The sequence below is a fragment of the Telopea speciosissima genome, chromosome 8 (genome assembly GCF_018873765.1).
Source record: "Telopea speciosissima isolate NSW1024214 ecotype Mountain lineage chromosome 8, Tspe_v1, whole genome shotgun sequence".
Classification (NCBI taxonomy): Eukaryota; Viridiplantae; Streptophyta; class Magnoliopsida; order Proteales; family Proteaceae; genus Telopea; species Telopea speciosissima.
This window is the reverse complement of record NC_057923.1, coordinates 64471182-64491967: the sequence shown is the minus strand read 5'-3', so window position 1 is coordinate 64491967 and position 20786 is coordinate 64471182. Positions and strand designations below refer to the sequence as shown.

General features: G+C 40.0%; 3 protein-coding genes across 5 annotated transcripts; 1 reads left to right on the top strand and 2 right to left on the bottom strand.

Annotated features, from left to right (window-relative positions):
- Nucleotides 1-1214: 1214 nt before the first annotated feature.
- LOC122671750 (probable polygalacturonase) lies at nt 1215-5314 on the bottom strand. 3 transcript variants are annotated; one of them, XM_043869154.1, is made up of 6 exons: nt 5218-5314; nt 4178-4495; nt 3557-3677; nt 3303-3477; nt 3083-3153; nt 1215-2228 (listed from the first exon to the last, which is right to left on the bottom strand). In XM_043869154.1, the coding sequence occupies exons 1-6, from the start codon at nt 5233-5235 to the stop codon at nt 1531-1533; spliced, it is 1401 nt and encodes a 466-aa protein (XP_043725089.1). In that variant the 5' UTR covers nt 5236-5314; the 3' UTR covers nt 1215-1530. The 3 variants fall into 3 exon arrangements, with proteins under 3 accessions (XP_043725089.1, XP_043725091.1, XP_043725090.1); XM_043869156.1 differs by having other exon boundaries at nt 1215-2201; XM_043869155.1 differs by lacking the exon at nt 5218-5314 and adding an exon at nt 4982-5049.
- A 3293-nt stretch (nt 5315-8607) lies between these two features.
- Nucleotides 8608-12694, top strand: LOC122670535. Its single transcript, XM_043867456.1, has 6 exons — nt 8608-8798; nt 8902-8955; nt 11553-11610; nt 11721-11852; nt 12299-12466; nt 12584-12694. Exons 1-6 carry the CDS (start codon nt 8719-8721, stop codon nt 12671-12673), a joined length of 582 nt encoding a protein of 193 aa, XP_043723391.1. The 5' UTR covers nt 8608-8718; the 3' UTR covers nt 12674-12694.
- A 3246-nt stretch (nt 12695-15940) lies between these two features.
- LOC122672664 lies at nt 15941-18345 on the bottom strand. Its single transcript, XM_043870135.1, has 2 exons — nt 17205-18345; nt 15941-17168 (listed from the first exon to the last, which is right to left on the bottom strand). The coding sequence occupies exons 1-2, from the start codon at nt 18343-18345 to the stop codon at nt 16252-16254; spliced, it is 2058 nt and encodes a 685-aa protein (XP_043726070.1). The 3' UTR covers nt 15941-16251.
- Between the last annotated feature and the right edge of the window lie 2441 nt (nt 18346-20786).

Genomic DNA, 20786 nt, shown 5'->3' with positions numbered 1-20786 from the left:
GGCATATCTTTCTTTCATGTGATTTCTCTAAACTGGTTTGGTTTGCAGGGCCTATGAGACGGAGAACTGAAACTCTTCAGGCTCCTTCCATTGTACAGTTATTTAATGCCTTTGTTCTCAATTCTCATTTTAGTAAATTGGAGGTAAATCGTATATTTGCTATATCGTCAATTCTCTTTTACTTCATCTGGTTAACCCGCAATCAAGTCTGTTTTTCAGACCATAAGCCTAGTTCTGTGGCTATTGCCAACATAAGTAAATGGACATCCGAATTAGGGATCTTGGAAATTCGGTCCTCAACCATACAGTCTCTCTCCCTCTTTGTTTTAGAGGTCCTCTCCTTGTTGGGTCAACGTCATTGCACAGGAGCACCCTGTATTGGTTATCTATGGTTAATCCCTTGGCAGACATATCTGGATGGATATCCTAACTTGTCTTTAATCACACTATTACGAGGTTTTATGGATTTCAGTGTAGATTGCTCATGGCAATGGAAATGGGATTCGTAGAGCTCAACGTATGGACTGCTATTGGAGATTCAGCAAGGTGGTTTGATGATCATCAGCGTTTGGTGTGACCGTGGGAGTATTTTTCTACTGTTTTAGCAGTTTCAAAACTTATACCATCCTTCAAGTCTGAAACTTTTTATATTAAAGAACAACAGCACTTGTATGTAGTATATAATCTGGCAACAATGGCTTGTAACTCACAGGTTAGAGGTCCTGTGACTATGGACACTCTTTTACATTTTTGTCTTAACTTTTAGTTTTAGTATCTATAAAAAAAAAATGAACCACACACACATTGAACCAGAAAGGAGTCCAATTCTGGTTTTCCAGTTTACAAGAGTCGAGACCCTGAAACCAGGAATAAAATGTTGGATGGTTTGATTTGACCCGGTTCAACAAGTGGGTTTTGTCCGTTCAAAACCATTGCTGGAACTGACTGCCCTGCAATTACAAGGCCTATGTGGGTATTTTTATTTTTAATTAATCTGAAGCAAGGCTTGTGAGTTATCTAGGAACAAAATGCTGGTGGAATCTTTCCATCAGGATCACGAGGCTCTTGTGTTTTTGGCATTCAATACTCGTACGAGTCTCTGTATCGAGGGAAAACTCTTGGCTGCAAATAAATTTGTGGAGCTCAAGACATCTGATCTCTTACACATTATATTAGAAAAGAAAGTCTTAAACACTGAACAGCACAACAAGCAGTATTTTGATCTATGATGAATCACTCAATTATTTGTCAATACACACAAAGTTACAAAAACAAATAAACAAATCATCAATCGAGACTTGCAAATCAACATACCATTACAAGCAGGAACTTTCATGTCAGGTAACTATTTCCCTGTCCAAGACACTAAGCAGTCATGTATCATGTTGGGAACATGGCAAGAATCTTCTTCTTTTCCTTTTCTTTTCCTTTGGAAAAAAAATCACAAAGCTCAAATGGGAACACAAAAAATCAAAAAGAAAAAAATGGTTATTGTCACAATTGTACTGCAGGTTATGTTTCTGTAGAAACTCACCGTCGTAGCAACCAAGTGGGTTTGTTTCTACCACTTGGGCATCGCAAATGGTTGGAAAGGTGGTAACAAGCTGTTGAATGTCCAGGAGTGATTTTCTCCCTGAGAGGTTCACAAGTCTCGGGAGAAACCATGTCAGAAAAGCCTTGAACATATGAACAGTTCCATGGGGTTGTTGTGGTTACGTTGAGTGTGATGTTGGATAGGCAAATGTTGAAGAAATTATCCCCTTCTATGCCTTCTAGAAGGCCTGCAGTTCTGATGTTTTCTCCTCTGATATCTTTGATGGTAATATTTTCTATGATAGGGAGAGCATTTGGATCATAAAACTCATCTGGGTGCTCACCATACTGGCCTGTGAACCTGATCGCTCTCTTTACATTGGTCAATGTTATGTCTGAAAAATAGATGTTCCTTACAAAACCACCCCGTCCTGGAGATGTCTTTATTCTAATGCCAGTGTTCGAATTGAAGAAGTGAAGGCCCACTGCATAAACTTCTGATATGCCACCTGACATTTCACTTCCAATTGCAACTCCAGAGCTTGATAAGCTTTCTCCAGCAATGTTTTTGATGATAATGTTTGAACTGGGTCGAGCAAATGAAATGCCATACTCATCCCACCCACTTTTTATGGAGATCAGATCATCACCCGTGCTGATGTAGCAGTCTTCAATGCAGACATCATTAGATGAGTCTGGATAGATTTAAACAAGAGGTGTTATGACTGAATTGATTATTCAGAAAAGGGGAATTAAAAGATTGAATGTTTCACCAAGGAAGGGGCAGATTCTTGGAGACAATAAAACTACTTTAATCAACCAAGGCAATTCATTTTGCTTTTCCCTGGTAATACATGATTTGGAATATGAGGTGACCATGCCAATCTTCAATACATGGTTTAATTTAATTTACAACATCCAATGAAGTTACCATGCAGTAAATTGGTGTAACCAGACCAGTTAGACATATGGAGTAGGTCACTCTTGCTTAGCATAGGACCTTTACACACATCCAGTCCACCTAATCTAGTTCATTAGAAATTAATTGGAAACCATAAGTTTCAACATAAATGAAACTTTATGCTTCACTCTTTACGTACCTTATCCTAGTTTTTGCATTAAACCAAAAGTTGTTTCCTGGGTTTTTTGGTCGAGCTCAAAGATCTGAAGCAATTCCTTATCATCTTCTACTTTAATGCAAATGAATAGTTCCCAAATATTTTCCGTCTTCTATTGTCTAAGACATTTTTTCAAGTTGAATGAAAATCTCCAAAGTCTTAACTATATTTATTAAGTTTATGTATTACTGTTCTTTGAGGTTTTGAATTTTTATAGTACATATCTCATAGCCTATAGGATTACAGTACACTCTGGGGCTACAGCTAACTTGCTGGAGAAATGGAACCAGTGAGTTCTCTAGTTCTTAGGTTCATCTATGCTAGAAAAGGACTAATTCATTTAAGAGCTACGAAGTGAGTGAAACCAATATTAACAGAGCTACACATTTTAACAACTACAAAATTAAATATTCAATAAATGTTGAAATCACCTGGATCAACCCCGTCTGTGTTTGGTGAATCAAGAGGAGCTATGATAGTGACATTCTGGACAAGAACTTGGCTGTTCATCCAACAAAAACAGTCTCAATTCTCCCCCTAATGCATAAAAAATCTCCATGTGCATCGTTTTATAGTAGGCAACATTTAAAGTTGAAGGATAATGAGAAAGAAAGGCAATTTAAAAATTTTTTAGGAGGGGGGAAAACAAACCTGCAATATACAGGGTGGATGGTCCAAAATGGTGAGTTCAAGAAGGTCAAGTTTGAGATGACCACGCCAGTCGTATTCATTAACTCAATTAGATGGGGCCGAGTGTAGTTCAGGGTTCCATTATTAAACCAGTTCCACCAGACACTTCCTTGACCATCAATGGTTCCATTATCACCTGCATCTTGAAATATTCAATGTCAAGAAACTGAACTGGATAGACATATCAATGCGAGTTTCACATCAATTTTGTGTACCTGTTATAACAACATCTGTGAGATTACATCCATAAATGAGGCTTCGATGCCTTCCACCAGGCAATTCCCTACCTCGACCATATGAAGGAAGAGGATCAACAACTGGCCAATCATAAGAATGCTGAAAGAAACCAGACAAGTACTTAATTAGGATAATCAAACCCTTGAATACAGATATTTTATTCAAAGGTTGGGATTGATACCGAAAAAATGTAGAGGCGATCATTGCTTTCTTAACTAGCTGGCTGTATCACATACATCATATATTTACTAAATATGTAGGTACTAACAATTACCATGATTACTCTACACCCCACCCTCCAACATAATATTGAACTGAAGTAGTTTTTAAATTCTACTAGTTTCAATGGATGTGCCGAGTGCAGCTGGCTATTGTAAACTAGGTAATATTTTTGTAGTATAGTATTTTTTTTTTTTTTTGGGGGGGGGGGGGGGGGTTGGGGGGTGGAGAGGGTGCGGCAATCACATAAAGGACAGGTGAAAGTATGATTTATCCCGGGTCAGTGCTACAATAAGTAAGTGACGTTATCAGCTAAGCTAACTAGCACCTTCACTTGCTATGAAATTGTTGAATCATAACTTACAGGAGCAGAGTCTCACCATTGATCCAAGAATTACAGCATCCTTATGTAATGATAAAGTTAGATGACTGATGAGAATAAAGCTTCCAGTCAACCATCGGCCGGCCGGGACAAAAAGCTGGGCCCCACCCTTGTCAGCAAATGAGTTGAGATAGAACATGGCATTCTGAAATGCTTTCGTGTTGAGGGTGATCCCATCTCCAATAGCTCCAAATTCAGTTATGGTGACACTATGGGGTCGAACTTTCCCTGAGCTTGTTTGCTTGCAATGTGAGCTGCCCATGACAGCCCATGGAGCTTCGCCAATCGATGCAAGTACCAGAAGCACTTCCATCAGCTGAAAGAGAATGCACATCGGGTTATCAATCAGTAATTTAATAATGGAAACAAAGTGTCAGTAGTTTAATTTAGATACTTTCTCCATTAAAAAAGGTTAAATCCCAAGTGTGAATCCTAGGTACTTGTAACTAACAAAGTATCTAGCAAGGAAACAGAGAAATAAGAAGCAGAGGGGGAGAGGAGGAAAGGTGGGGAAACCTTACATTACATTCTAACAAAGCAAAGGTTAAGGGCCAATAACAAGTTTACTGGCAGATAAAAGGGAAGCGAATTTGTGAGCGAATAAGGTAATTTTTTACACATTGTCAAGCCAGAGGATTCATACATGATGCAGGGAAAAGCTGGTTGGCCAAGTAAAGATGAATCACAGACAAAGAACTAAATTATAAAAAAACTATGAAGAACCCTATTTCCGACTGTAAGAATAAAGGAGAATTGAAGAAAAAATGTAATTTTTTTTTTCTTTTTTTCCATCAGATGCCACCATATTCTTTTTTCTTACGGTTGAACATGGATTATGCAGGCTGTCCTTCCACAATGTTTCTTTGCAGAAAGAATAAAAAGCAATTACCCTCAGATCTCGCTCTGTTTTCTCTTGTACTTCACAAAGCTGGAGACTTAACAATCCTTCAATCCCGCAATGGAAACAGAGGCCAAGAAAGAGAAGGATAGAAGAAGAAGAAGAAGGAGGGGAGGGTGGATAAACGTCAGTGTACTTACAGTATAAAATCTCCTCATATGACTGGGATCAGCTCTTCGCCTTGGCACAAGACCCCAAGTTTCCGCCTTAACCAACAACCACTCTCCCCCTAGTTACTCTCGTCTGAAAAAAACAGTAGAAACTCAACTGCACCCAAACAAAAAAATACAGCTGAGGTGGTTTTGATGGAAATCAGCAGCAAAATAAGGGTGATACGATGATGGGCCTTTGAGAGTCTTCTCCACCCACAAAAAATCATGGAAAGCGACCGTTGTAGCCCGCCAAAAATAACAAATAATAATAATCCTGGCCCCAATTCATCAGGAAAAAAGAGGAAAAAAAAAAACAATCTTGGCCCCAAACAGGACTCTCGTGTTTGTCTCAACTCTCAACTCTCAAGTATTGATTGACCTCCTCCATCAGGACCCCTCTTGCTCACTGTGATCGAAGTGAAGCAGTGAAAAAAAAAAAACTCAAAGAAATCCAAGAAAAATACCAAAATGTGGAGTTGCAGAGTGATGGAGTTTGATCTTAGAGGTGCCTTTGCCAGCAGTTTTGAGACAGAGCATGAGGAAGTAGGGTGTGCTGTGTCTCATTAATCATAGATTAAGCTGCACGGGAATCCTCCCTCATGAACGAAAACATTAACAGTTATAAATTTAATTATAATAATGATTCGTAATAAGATGGGTGGGAGATCCATCAATGTCAAAATTGTCAATGCTTCTTCACGGCTTTTCCTAATTTTCCTCTCTCTGTTACCTCTGAACTGAACCAGTCGATCATGAGCATATCAGGTTATAAATTTATAATACAAGTTCGGGCCCGTTACGGCGTTGCATCAATTTTCGGATTCGATCATGTGTACACAAATAAACAAATAAATAATGGATTCCTCTCCCTTTGAAACCAGTCAAATTCTCCCTTTTAAATAAATAAATAATTTAAGGATTTCCATTCTTCTCTCTTTATAATTTACTTTCTTCCATAAATACCTATAACCATTCCAGAAAGAGTTTCATTCCTATGACTGAACTGTGCATTTCTATGGAACCCACATTCCAGCCAGGGCGGTAGGCCCAACTAGCAAAAATAAATTCAGAAAAACAGAGCAAAATTATGATGTGGAATAAAACATGAGACCAAGTGGGCACAGTGGTCGAGAGACAAGAGGGGCAAATAGCATATCTGTACAAATCTTCTTCTCTATGAAGAGTCTTAATCTTGTTCTCAATTTATCAAAAAAAAATCTTAATCTTGTTCTCAGCAAATCCTCTCCTTTATACTTATGTTGTTGGGCAGAAACCATAATGGAATTCTATTTCACCCAGAAAAAATTGCAGGAGGTATTAGACACAGGTGAAGTGTGTTACTTTTGTTTAGTCAAAAGGAAGGGAAAGGGGGGGTCTAGAGGAACATGGTGGTAAAAAAGTGTAAAAAAGGAAATGCCGAGAAAGGAGGGGACAAAGGTTGTAAGCAGAGGACAAGAGAAAAATACAGAATGGGCTTTTCACTTTTATAATGGAATGAGAAAAAGGAAAGGTTTCCAACTGGGGATCCAATGCGCGATGACATGCCAATCCAAGTTCCCAAACACGCTCCTGAGCCCCGAGTCCCTCAACAAACCCACCCAATCCCCCCCACCCCCCCACCCCCTCTCCCCCTCCCTCACCATAAACTTCCCATCCAGGTGGTGGTGGTGATGGTGTGTTGCCATAGCTGTAAGCGCTAATGGTCATCATAGTTCATGTGATGTATACGCAGAATTGCAATTCGGTTTGAAGAGGTCAGTTCCGCCATGGTTTGATCGGTTGCATCTGGTTATCAGCACTAGTTGATCCCATTTCGGTGGAGCGGTACGGACCAATGATTTAACTATTAAGAAACCTAATTTATTAGGTAAATCAGGGGTTCCATCGATTTCTGAGATGGTCGATACCTGATCCGATATGGTGCACTAAATCCATGAGTTCAACTTTCTTCTTCTTTTGTCTTTCTTTTGGTATTTTGTGACTTGAATAGCATCCGGTTTTCAAAAAATACTGAATCAAATCGAGAATCGGTTGACACTGATTCTGATTTTTTTACAATTTGATACAACCAATTCTAGGAAGAAAACTCCAAAATCGTTGAAATATTCTTAGGATCTACTATTTCTAAGGTCTTTTTTCAAATCGATTCATGTTCGATTAATTGGAATCAACATTGACTGTTTATGTCACCCATTCTTAGCCTCTCATTGTTTTTGTTTTTTGGACATCTTGCAAACAAAAAATCGTGGCTCACTCTTTCATGGAGGCCGAATACAAGGCCTTGACTGATGTCTCGGCTGAATTGATATGTCGTGAGTCTTTGTTTGGTAAACATGGCTACCTTCTTACCAAAAAACAAAAAAAAAAGAACTTGACTACCCTCTTTTTGGTGCTCTCATTTTATGGTGTGATAACATTGGGACGACCTACCTTTCGGTTAATCTTGCGTTTCATGTCCGCACGAAACACGTTGAAATTGAATTTCACTTCGTTTGTGATCGTATGGCCAAGAAACAACTTCAAGTACAGTTTATTTCTACTCAAGACCAACTAGCTGACACTCTCACAAAGGCACTTGGCATTACTCATTTTCAATTTCTGAAAGACGAGCTGAAGATTCGGGTGTTGGATTCTCCACCTTGAGGGGGAGTATTGAACGATACTCTCCCTCTCACATTTTTCTCATGTGTAATTGATTTTCATCAAATGTGAAATGGATCTTTTCCTTAAGTTGCAAGTTTTGATTTGAATCTGTCATATTTTATGTAATCGTACCTTGTAAAGTCTACTGAGCTCCCTCACTCTTTGTAATCTCTATATATTATCCAATTAGAGAATCAATATTGAAGAATAATGTCAGAATTATCAAGTTGTTGACGATCTTGGGCTTCTCCAACCTTCCCTTGAGCCCTTTCTCCTTGTCGCAGGCCATGCTCTTCCATCTCCATTACCCTTCGGAAGGGTATCAGTTCGGTCTCCATTAACGATATAAGCTCCATGTAGGTTCAGAGGGGAAGGGCGTAAAAGAGTCATTTGCACTTCACATCTAATTCCAAAAAGGGAACGTTTGTAATTTTAGAGAACACAGGGGAGGATCTTAAAAATATGATATAATCCAGGGGAGGTCCGTGTAATTTCCCCCCCAAAAAAGATACCTTCTTCTATTATGTGCCCCCCCCCACTCCCCTCTACTCTTGATGGCCCATTTCGGAGGCGCTGATTGCACCGTCTAAAGACGCGCTTGCTATAGAAGCCGTTGAGCGTTCGTTGTGTTTCACCCCCGGCGGCATTGGTCTTTTAGACCAACGTAGTCACTCTCTCTCTCTCTCTCTCTGTTTTTCTTTCGCTGTGCTACTGAATAACTAAAGGGTCAAAACTAAAACGACGCACTGGCGGCACTGCCTTTGAGGTTGTGAGGTTTCAAACGTTGTTGTGTCGTCGAATTCCTGTCAAATAATAGAGGGTCCTGCAAATTTTGGGCGTTCAACCATGCGAAAGAGGAATAAGAAGGCTGGAAGTTCTCATGAATCCCAGAAATCTCTCCCTTTAATTATACAACAACAGCAACAGTAAGTTGTGACTCATTATCGTACCTCTCCCTCCCACCCCCCACCCCACCAAATGTTTCAAGGTTTTTTGTTTTACTGACATAGTAGTTTTCTGTGGGTTCAGGTCTAAGTGTTATGAGGGGGAACATCTTGATCGTCTACTCAAGTCAATTGGAAGGTACTATCTACTCAAAACGCTTTTATCTGCTTCGATGTATGCTTTTCTCTGATTCTTGGTCTATTTCCTTGAATTCTAGGATTGTCGAACTAATATACTACTGGAGCCTGAAAATTTCTCCTAAAACCCACATCAGTAAAAGAAACCCCCTTTCCGGAGAGGGTTGTCGACTGTCATCGATTATTTGTGGTATCCAACTGTGATCATCCCATCACCAACTTAGGCATATATTTCATGCTTGATTACCTCCTCTGATTTGGAAAAAAATCTGACTCCTTAATTTCCTTATGTATCCTGCTGTTCATATTACACATTGCAGGGATCGAACAATGTTTGAGAGCATGAACTCGGGTTTCTTTTTGTGTGTGTGTGTGTGTGTGTGTCTTATCCAATTGTGCACTGATCCGTCAGCCGAAGTGGGTTGGTAGAACAGAATGGCTGTGCTAACGGCCACTGAGGTGGAGTGTTTGTGGTCCTCCATCTCCTTGTGCTGCTTAGGGCGTTCTAATTCAATCCTCTCCAGTATACATTGTAGTCTAGCACAAAATGGCAGTTCTGTCTGACCACCTTCCCCATCTGCCCTAGTTGTGGTTGGTCGTAGATACATTCCAACTTTCTTTTATTAAACTGTGTGTCTGTGTGATGGGAACTGGGAACCGAACAACTGTTGGTGTTCCCTCCAGTAAATCCTCCTTCGGTCTTCTTAACAGAATAACAGGTTTACACTTCCGTTGTCCTGCACAACTGCTGTATCAAACATGAGATGTGAAAGCTTCACGTTCCACATGACTCCTGGTCAATGATCAGCAATTAATCTTTGTTTTGGTGTTGATTGTTGTGTGCATGGCCTGCTTCCATCAACAGCATTTGTCGGTTATGCATTGTAACATGTTTTAATTTTGTCTCTGTTCCCCATGCCCATTCTACTCCTCTCTCCAAAATGTTTTACATTCATTCAGAATCCTCCTCTGAATCCATGAGGACTGAGGTTTTCTTTTGATATTTTCCTTACCATAAATCTGTTTGTGAAGATACTTCACCTTGTGTAACTTCTAAGTATTATGAAAATATTTGATTAACTATTCCTCTTCATAGCTTTGAGAAGAGGGCTAGGTTGGATGAATGCAAATCTTTGAGTCCAACCATCCTTATTCTGGGAGTCAAATGTGGGGGCACATTGTTTTAAAAAAAAAGTTGTCATTGTGTCTTGATTGGTGTATCCCCACCATAACTTTAATGCTTTTGTTCTTGGTCCATGATATTTGCTTTAGGTACCAAGAAGGTATTCCTTATGAATGCGGTATTTTCCTCATTCATCACTTTGACCACAACTGTTATTCTAGCTGGTGGTAGCAGTACCTCTTGCCAGCTCTGCAGTCTTTATTTGATTTGGTGTTGCAAGCTCTTGAAAACTTCACTTTTGGCTTTACTAAGTTCAATCGACACCTCTGCGTTGATCTGCCCTCCCTTTTTTCTACCACCTCTGCGTAGGTTGGTTGTCTTCTCCTCCCCCCCCCCCCCCCTCTCTCCCTTGTATGTTCTTTCTTTTCCCTGCCCCCCCCCCCCTGGGGTAAGGTAATACATATTTATTCTCCCAAAAAAAAAGTTCAATCAACATGTCCAGATGTTTTCCATTGAGTATATAGTCTAGTTGCAGTATGAAGTGTGTCTTTCTCTATATGCCATCTGAGCACCTGATCTGTACAGTATGGCTGAATTGCTGCATTTCACAACTTGACAAATGCAGATGGACCTGGAGAATGTACATTATTTTCTGGTTCTCAGCCAGGTTTGCACAACAAATGAACAAGTGTTGGCAGCTGATAGTATATGGGATTGTCCATACTACTGCTGTAGCAGCGTATGTATGATATTGGAAAGAACCCATGATATAAGTTCATGCTTAATGCCCTGGATGAATGAGTACTTGGCTTAGGATGATATGGCCCAAACACTCTCAAGTGACACATTGACAATGCAGCAAATGTATGAGTTGTCTCCCAATATACTACATTTATCTGGCTCATTTCTTCCATGACGAGGATATTTATCATCAGCTGGTTCTCAATTTGTTCTGCGGTTAGAGCCTTAAGATTTCCTCGTGATGAGTTGCTCTGTTGGTCATCAGTGATCTTCATCATTTCAACAGATTCACAGGAAGAAGTTTCTTTTTATTTTCCATATTGGTGCTATGATTTTGGGAACTTTTGTTTGTCAGGGAAATGTTTCCATTTTACCTTTTTGGGGCCAATTTCAGTCTGCTCAATTTTTTGGCACATTGGTTCTTTTGTCTATTTAATTTGTTGCAAAATAATAAGGTTGGGGATCCCCATGTGGCTATGGAGTGACATCAGAACTTGGTACTTTCATTGCTACATTCTTTACAACACCCTTGAACCAGTTAGCTGTTTATATAACCAAATCTGGCATCTGTCCCTTAGATTCAGAAAAATCAGTGAGCTGCAAACCATGTAAATGAACCCATACTGGATGGCTAATTCGTAGCTTTTTAAGTATTTGAATTGTTTGATTCGGACTCTATAATATTGAAGTGGACACTAGATTTCAGAGATTCGCTTTTTTGATTTGTCTGGCAGGGAGATAGAGTCGGGAAAGCTTTCAAAGGGAGCCTTGCCTGAAAAAATATGGATTAAGGTGACTACTGTTTGGGTGTAATAACTATTGGCTTTAATGAAAATCCTTGTATTGTATATTTATTTTATGATGGAAATGACTTGTATCTCATATTATTGGCATTGTTTTAGCAACAATTTTCTATTGGGGTCAATGATGTCACCCGTGTACTGGAGCGGATGATGCCAAGTGCTCAGTTGGGAAATTCAGCACTGAAGCCTCTGGTAGCTGGCAATTGTCGTAAACCTTCAGTTCAGCTTCAGGCAAGTTAATTTTTTTAAGCACACTTATTTTCTCCACACACCCCCCCCCCCCCCAACCACTCCTACTTCGCAAAAAAGAATGAAGAAACATGCTTTCCCTGATCAGCATGAGTCCTCTGCTTTCTCAATCACCATGAATTCATGTTGACCTTGTTATTTCTTCTATTTGTTCCCCCACAAGAAAGTACATACTTATTTTTAACTGTCCAAGAATATGGCAATTCAGATTGCCATCCATACACACTGTATTTTGTAGTGCTACAATGAGTTACAAGTTTCTCTGTTTGATGGAATAGCTGAGATTTTAATCCACACAACAAAACTCGGGGTTGTCATCCTCTGATTGGTGGGAAAAAAAATATTTATACGTGGCAGAGTGATTGTCTCCAAATTTTGTGCATGACAAGGTTCTCTATATTTCATCGTGCATCTGGTTGTGGATGTAGGCTGTACTTTTGGCTTCTGATTGCAACCCACGGTGGCTGTCCAGGCATCTTCCTAGCTTGGCTTCTTCAAGAGAAGTACCGCTGATTTTTGTCAAAGATAGTAGAGGTGGTTCCTTGAGATTAGGTGAACTTGTGAAGCTTAAGACTGCTATTGCCATAGGTGTCAAGGTATGGATGTCGTCATCATGTGGAACTCAATTCTCTTCATCTCTGGCGAATTGATGCAACTATCTTACGACCCTTCTTCCCTTCCCCCTAACAATTGCAGTTTTTCTCACCTTGTAGGCTAGAGGAAGTGGTCTCAATAAATTGTTCCAGGGAATCCTTCACGATGACCAAATTGTTGGGGACAATGGAGCGCTTGAAGCCTGCTGATATGACGAGCACAAGCATCACTGGTCTGAATTAAGGAATTGAGTTATTTTAGCATGCATCACAGAGGAATGAGAGGGAGAGATGCTGAGGCATCATCAGGGGATGAGCCAATGGAAACATTTATATGCCCCTATCATCATCCCATCAAGATCCGCTGGGTCATGCCGATTACTTGCAGAAGGGCCATGCACGGCAATGATGCAATCTTAAATCAGAGGATGTTTTCAACCTAAAGCACTTTACTTTATGGATATACTTATGCAATTGTTCAATCTTTGGCTGCCAGACCAGCGATTCTGCCTACAGGAAACATCTCCAATAAATGGATAGGAGATTCACCCTCCACCCCGTTTGATTCAGTTTCTTTTGGATGTAGGCATCAGGCTACTTTGGATGGTTAAATCAGTAATTTAAGACTCCAGATAATTCTTCCGGTGCATTCAACGTGTCCAGTGTCTCTCATGTTAATTGCTAAAGGACTTGTGGTTTTAATGCTGTCTTCGTTTGGATCTAGTCACAGAACCTTTGCTTTGGAGGGGAAGTTTCTTCTGTTGTCTATGATGTAAGAAGCAAACGTTAGAATGATTGTTCCAATTCAAAATATTACTTAAATCTTATTAAAAAAAAAATTTGAAGATTGCAATGCAACTTATGTTGTATCTTGCCTGCACTGGTACACCGACAGCTCAGGTCAATTTAGGGTATTTAACATTGTAACCATAAACCATGTGTACTTGAGTAGGTTAGTGGTCGCGGGTTAGTCTGGAAACAGCCTTTCCGTACAGTGTGGGTAAGGCTACCGTGTGCAAGGCTGTGTATATTATGACCTTTCTCCGGAGTTTCGTGCACTGGTTATGCCCTTTAAAGGATACCTCTCATTAATAACTATGGTCTACCGAACCTTGAGATCGAGGGTTTATTGATTTATTGAACAAGGCTGAATTTAGTCTTTGTAATTTATAATTATTATTTTTGTTTTCATATTTTACCCATTTAACAAATGAATTTGAGGACTTACATATGGCTACATGTTAATGTTGACCCAGATTGAATTTATCCAATATTCTCATTCACATAAAGATTACGCAAAAGTTTTGCTGTACCATGGATTCAAGAAAAGGGTCATAAATGTGTACCCCTCGGCCCCTCCCTGTATTGTTTGCCAATATCTTCTGCCCACCTCTCGTGACCGTGGCTGAAGGAAAACCATCCCCTAAAGATTAGATCATTCTTCAAATGTGGATGATCTTTGTATTACTAATCAAATAACACTCAATTACCTTTAGTATGAAATTGGAAGTCCAGCATAGTTATTGTAGCAAACTTGATCAACCTGAGAGCATGGAAGTCAGATTTTATTAAATGAAAGAAAGAACTGCACGCAATATCATAGCAAGGTTCTCATAATGCACACATTCCAAAAGACTTTAATGTGGTGGTTTTTAGTAGGGCTATATAGCGCAGAATGTAGAGCAAGTTTATTCTACAAATTTACGTAAACAAGACAAATCATTCTTCCTTTTTAGAGAACCAAAACTGACTTGTTCAACAATGTAATTACATTGAGCTCCAGAAATTAAAGATGGTTGTCACTCAGAAGTGTCCATAACCACCCACCATCATGAGGTCAGATATCTGATAATATATGATATATCCATCTATCTGCTTGCAAAGACCTTATTTCAAATTGGTTCACGACAGACATTGTACTTCATGGATCCCTGAAGCCAGTCCATCTGCTGCCCCGTATCTGCCCATCCTAATGCACTCATGGTTGTCTCTGAATTGACGGAGAATTTGCACAGATGCCATCAGATAAAGATGGCCTACAGGCACTGTGGTGATGATGTCGGCCATCCCCCTGTCTGATGGTAAGGATATGTTCATTCAGTAACTAACTTCATTTGGAATATTCCCAGTAACATCGAAACGTATTGCCACATCTGCCTCTGATTTATCAGTTAATCCAACACAGAAGGCAGCATGACATTAAACAAAGTCCCGATAACAGAATTTATGCATAACAGAGGATTTATTCTGCCCATACAATGCTGGAGTAGTAGCTGTTTTAAGGAAAATATGGGGAATTTTTGTAAGCTTTTGCAGAATACACTGGGCTAGTAATATGCAGTCGTGGCTGAAGCAAAGACAGACAGTTAATAGAGCAGTTCACAAGCATTTTTGGGTTCAACTTCTTGATCACCATAAGAAGCCATGGTGGAGAATAGCTCCTATCGTCGAAGACTGCAGAAGACTTCTCAAGAGTACTACAATGGTGCATTTATCTCTTGCTTTTAGATAAAGGAATATGGTTGTCAATGCCACACCATCTTTGGAACTAGATTCACCTTTGTTGGATGACAAAAGTGGAAGACAGTTCAGTTCCCCGTCGTATTGTGAACAAATGAAAAGAAAGAAAAAATTAATAAAATCAATTTGATGGGCCACATGCACAAGTCCTCTTAAGTTAAGTCTATATGGAGTGCAAGTTTTCCTGATAGTAAAACAGATTGGCCCATCTCAGAATGGTCTACTGAACAGGTCTTGCACTACATCAGTAACTGTCCCAACTTAAAGCAAAGTTTGCTTGAGTTCACAATTTTGTCTCAATATTACTGAAACAACTGATCGGATTCCCTTTTAAACAGAAGGGCAGCTCAGTTTTGCACCATGAATTTTCCATCTTGATTAAGAAAAACATAAGAAGGTTAAACAGAGTATTAACCATTTTTAAATGCCTGCTCTCTAAATGCTTATACAATCTTGAGTAATTCGAGCCCTTGAAAACACCACCAATTAAATAGGAGCGCAACAATGTCCTGTGCCAATGTTGTACATTCCATTTCTTAAATATGTTTCCATTATGTTCGATAGACTAACAGAAATTTTATCAAAGCAGTTTTCAGTCCTCCCTTCCCCCCCACTTTGGTACTAGGTTAATAGTTTAAACATAAGTAAAACGGGAATAAATTACCTATTGACACTAATAAGTGATGGAAACAACCTACTTATTGTTTTATCAACACAAGCACGCCGCAAGAAAAGGGCAAAGAAAAAGGAAAAAGCAACCAAGTGATTTAACTGAAGAGTGAGGAGTTCAACTAGAGCAACCATTTGTTCTACATTAGTCCTTTATTTATTTATTTATTGTTGCAACAAGTTATCATTAACCCAAAGAAACCCAGTGTATACATACAGTTCATCACATTCTGCTGAATCTAGAACATCTATATAAACCAACTAGCATGGTAAATAAGAAAATCTAACAAGATGAATGTAGAGCATGTGCTACTAAAATGTGTTTCCAATTTATACAGCTGCATGATCTAGTAAGCTTTAAATAAGCTAAAATAATGTGTTTCAAAGTCATTAGAGTTAGCCAAATATGTAAACCAAAACTAGCACAAAACGAATATATTTACATGAAGGGGGGAAAATAGCAGAAGTTATGATACCAAAATGAAGTGAAGCAGGTCTCACATCAAACCAAATACGTTATGGAAGCATGTTTCATATCAACCCCATGATTCCATCAAAGTAGTTAGATTACCATAAAGCATAGCTTCTGCAACTAATAGTCAGTTCCCCATACCAACATAAAGCAAATCTGGCGGAAGTGAAGCCGGATCAAGCTCCCAACAGTCTTTTGGTAGGTCTGGGGCCTCAGTACCACAAAGCTTCCTTGAAGGAATCTGATGCGAAAATAATCGAACATCATCTTTCTCAAGCCATCTAATAGCATGACATCCAACCTCTTGCCTCTTAAAGATTGTCTTGAAGCCTTCAACCTTCTTGAGGTACGCCATACTCAATCCGTGCAACTCACTGTAACTAGTGAGGAACACGACTATGTCATAGCAACGGTTATTGCCACAAGACAGGAAACTTTCATCACCATTCAAAGATTCCCCTTTATAAAGAGCCCAGACTGAACCCTTTTTTGGGTAAATACAGTAAGCCTCCTTTGCCACTCTTTCACAATCCACAAGATGTGAAAAGAAATTCACTGAATTGAAGGCAGTCTTCATAGCGACCTTGAACCTTCCACATGAGATATGGAAACCTGAATTCTCCCAACAGATTGAAGATGCATCTCCATTGTTCTGTATGTTTAACCAACTCATCTTCACCTCAAAAGGATACTCCGAGATGACCTCGTCAATCAAACCATAATGCCGAGGCATGGCATCATCATCATCGTAAACAGCCCATACCTGGCCTTTTTTAAAACTATGTTCCATCCTATCCTTATCAAAATCATAGAAATCAGAATCATTCGCAGTCCAAGCTTCAAATCCATTACTCTTTGAAACCAGTTGTCTCTCCGATGGCTTCTCCTTCTCCTTGTTACCTTTCCCCCTCGTTCTCTCCTTTAGCTTTTTCTGAACTTTCTTAATACCATGCCTGATCCTATCATTGTCTAAACCATACAAATCCAAATCTTTGACCACCAAATGCCTACTCTTTGAAGAGTTTTGCCTCTCGTTTTCCTTATCCTTCCCCCTTTTATCTGTCTTCTTTATCTTTACGGTATCCTGAGCTTTCCTAGACCTAAGCTCCATCTTATGCTTGTGAATACCATTACTCTCTGAATCCTCGACCGTAGTAATTTCGAGAACACCATTCTCAGAACCCACAGATCTCTCACTCGTCCTCTTCTCCTGCTTCCCTTCTGAGTAATCCGTATTCTCAGAACCCACTGATCTCTCCCTCGTCTTCTTCTCCTGCTTCCCTTCTGAGTAATCCGTATCCTTCATCTTTTCCTTGGCTGTCATCCTCTTCAAATTGGCTTTCAGCTTTGCTTCCAATTGCATCTCTGCCAAGGTCATTTCGCCTCTGGGCTTTAACTTCTTGGAATGAGATGCCTCCAATGATGAATCAATAGAATCGATCTTCCGCTTCAGATTCACATTTCTCAAATGTCTTCGCACATACGTTCTTAGATTTTCCTCCTCCTCCGCCTTCTCATTCTTCTTGTTCTTCTGGGTAGGAACCCTAGCACTAGAAGCTCTAACCCTAACCGCAGTTTCATCGTCTTCCGACTCACCAAACGTAACTTGGACAGCTAAGAAGCTCTTCTTACAGCTAGGGCACATGAGACGGTGACCAATATAGCGTTTTTCGAATTGGTGGAACAAGCGACAAGTCGTACAGGCAGTCCAGAATGTACCGACGGAGGATGAGGTGGTGGTGGCTGCTGCTGCCGTAGCCTGGGATTGTAAAGAGATACGAAGCTTGAGGTCATATTCTTTGCGACGTACCTTATCGGAGAGGACTTGGAAGGCTTCGCCGACGCGCTTGAAGGCATCTTCGGAGGCAACGGAAGTGTTCTTGTCGGGGTGTAAAAGGAGGGCAAGCTTCTTGTACTGTTTCTTGATGGAGTTGATGTGGGAGAAGGGCTCTACTTGCAGGATCTTGTACCAGTCAGGAAGGGCAGAAGTGTGGGTGGTGGACTCCTTGGAGGCGATGCGGAGGATGTCCAAGGCGGTGACCAATTCGGAGATGCCTTGTAGTTGGGGATGGAGGCGCTGCGCTCTCTTGGCGAACTTTAGGGCAGGTTTCAGCTCCGACTGTATGTATTTTTTCTCCGCTATGGATTTTAGCCGGACTGCTTCCTGTTTTTCTTCTCCCCCTCCTCCTGCTCCTCCTCCTCTTCTTGTTTTCCCCGCCATTCTCCCCGTGAAGCAAAGTTGCAGAGAGAGATGGATGTATCATATGTGTAATAATTAGGGTAAGAGGGTCGAAGTCTCCTTAGTTGGACCCGGGCCCAAGTCCGACCTGAACCTGGTTCAAGGCCTGGAAAATCCAACCTTGAGCCGGGCTGACCCTGTTTAGCCCTAATCATGGGGAGGAAGAAAGGAGATGCATGGGTTAGAGTATTAGACTGGGCCAAGTAGAAAATTAGGGGATCTTCATGTACCTCCCCTAAGGTATCATGTAATTACAAAAAACGTCCCTTAGTTCACTGCATGCCCTGAGGTTTTTAAAAATTAATACATACTCCCATTCCATTAGTTTAAGACTAAAAATGTTAAAATCAAGAAATAAAGTGATAAAAATGCCCTTGCAATTAATAAAAAAAAAACTTACAAATCATCTCCTCCAAATCGTTAAGAGTTTGAAAACAAAGAAAGATGAGTTGCAGGTATCCTTCCTGTACATGTTTGGTTTAGGCGACGATCTCATTATTGAGTTTCCAGAGGTGTCATGGCTCATGGATCTTTATCACCTCCAGTTTTGCGACCGCCCAGTTCCCAGCTTCCTCTAACAAAGGGGGCTGAAATGACCTCTCTACCCATGCCCAAACACCCTGCCCGGGTGGGATCCACCATCCCCTATTAGAGAAACTGAGGAACTGGGCCGGTCAGCAAACTGGAGGTGATAATTTTCCCATGGCTCATATGGCTCTACCTCTTGGTTATGTTCTTCCTCCTTCTCTCTTACCTTGGAATCCATGTCTTCCATGCCACTGAAGATCGACCAGGCTCGACCTTTGCCGGTAAATTTTCGAGTAACGATCACCGTGAAAGAAGTAAATCCAAAAAATCCCAGTAACAGTGACAGCAACTGCTCACAGATTGATAACAAGGTACGCCTAAATTAAGATTCTCTTTCACTACTTTAATTTACATCTCCTCTTCTCGTTTTAGCTTGATTTCTTCTCTGTTTTGATTTTCAGAATCCTTCAACCCCTAATCCTTTTCTTTCCGTAATTTTGAAGAAATCTTGGATTCAGTAAGCATTTCTTTTCAATTAACTAATAGTAAACGAAATTTCTTGGCAAGTAGTATTTCGTGTGAATCGAGTAAAGCAAAAAAAAAATTAGAAAACGTTTTTCGATCCATTTTTAAGTTTATTTGCGCTTCGATTTCTTGAATCGTAGTGACTTGTCTGCAATAAGAGGCAAGAGGTATTAAGGTAGGATTTGGACTCTGAATATTACTGAGTCCTGAAATGCTGTATGGTATTTCTGGAAAAAAAAAATACACGTTTCTGAAGTTTAGAATACACAGAAATTTGTATAGATCGCACTTAATAGAATCATTGTTGTTTATTAAAAATTACATAATTACCACATACATCATGATTTTTATATTTATGATTTTGGATAAATTATACGTCATCCTTGGTTTTCAAATGAAACTCAAATCATCCTATGATTTTTTGAAAATAGTCATCCGTACCCCTCTATAGTAACGATGTCAACTTAAATCAAATCAAAAAGTGAAATAACAAATTTAACCTCAAATTTTGACTTTTCATTTTCATCTTTTCTTTTCATTTTCATTTTCATTTTTCATCTGTCTGCTATTTCACGATAATCTCTTCCGTCTCTCTCTCCCACTCTCAAAGAAGCCAACGGAGATGGAGATGCTGCCGTTGTGCTGTGAGCGCAAGGAGAAACCAAAGAAGCCTAGGGTGGAGTCTAATAACAAAAATAATGGAGGAAACTTGAAAGGACAACAATGGAGAGTAAAAGAAATAAATTGAACGAACCTTCATAGTTCTCTGCCAAGGGAGGTTGAAACTCCTGAGTCTTACGCAATAAGATCTTTGTTGATTTCCAATCTCAAATCTTCTTAGCGACCTAAACAGATAGAGATCTCGCTGGCAGGCGATTCGGATAAGGAGAATCATCTGATCACTTCAACGCCATCCAAGATCGTATCATTAGATGCATCTCTTGCAGAGGATCTGAGTTCGATCCGGAAGAAGCTCGAACAGTTGAGATTAGAGAAGGAAAAGACAGAAGAAATTGAGAGAGAAGGATCTAATGTTGGATATGCATCTGATGGAACTCCAAAGGAAAGGTGAATCACAGTAGCAGTTCGAGATAATGGTCGAAAAACTGCTGGCACTGAAGAAACTCCAGTCTACCTGCATTAGAATCACTCCCATTCAATTACTCAGAGAAAAGGAACAAGAAAAGAAGCTTAAGGAAAATCAATTGCATTCACAGGAAATGAAATCTGATGAGAGAAAATGTGCCAAAAAACCAAAGCTGGGTCCTTCAGCTGATGAAGTACCAGAGAAGGCACCGGATTCGTAATGCACAAGTGGAACAATCCCTCCATGTCCCACTCCCACACAGTCCCCAGGATGGCAGGATCTC

Excerpts from the sequence above, each read along its gene's own strand:
- LOC122670535 (XM_043867456.1), top strand. The coding sequence starts at position 8,719 with ATGCGAAAGAGGAATAAGAAGGCTGGAAGTTCTCATGAATCCCAGAAA. Across the intron at positions 11,611-11,720 it reads CTGAAAAAATATGGATTAAG|CAACAATTTTCTATTGGGGT; the intron begins GTGACTACTGTT and ends GCATTGTTTTAG. Across the intron at positions 11,853-12,298 it reads AACCTTCAGTTCAGCTTCAG|GCTGTACTTTTGGCTTCTGA; the intron begins GCAAGTTAATTT and ends TTGTGGATGTAG.
- LOC122671750 (XM_043869154.1), bottom strand. Across the intron at positions 3,478-3,556 it reads CACAGATGTTGTTATAACAG|GTGATAATGGAACCATTGAT; the intron begins GTACACAAAATT and ends TTCAAGATGCAG. Across the intron at positions 3,154-3,302 it reads ATCCACCCTGTATATTGCAG|CCAAGTTCTTGTCCAGAATG; the intron begins GTTTGTTTTCCC and ends TTGGATGAACAG.
- LOC122672664 (XM_043870135.1), bottom strand. The coding sequence starts at position 18,345 with ATGGCGGGGAAAACAAGAAGAGGAGGAGGAGCAGGAGGAGGGGGAGAA. Across the intron at positions 17,169-17,204 it reads GTCTAGGAAAGCTCAGGATA|ATAAGGAAAACGAGAGGCAA; the intron begins CCGTAAAGATAA and ends AAAGGGGGAAGG.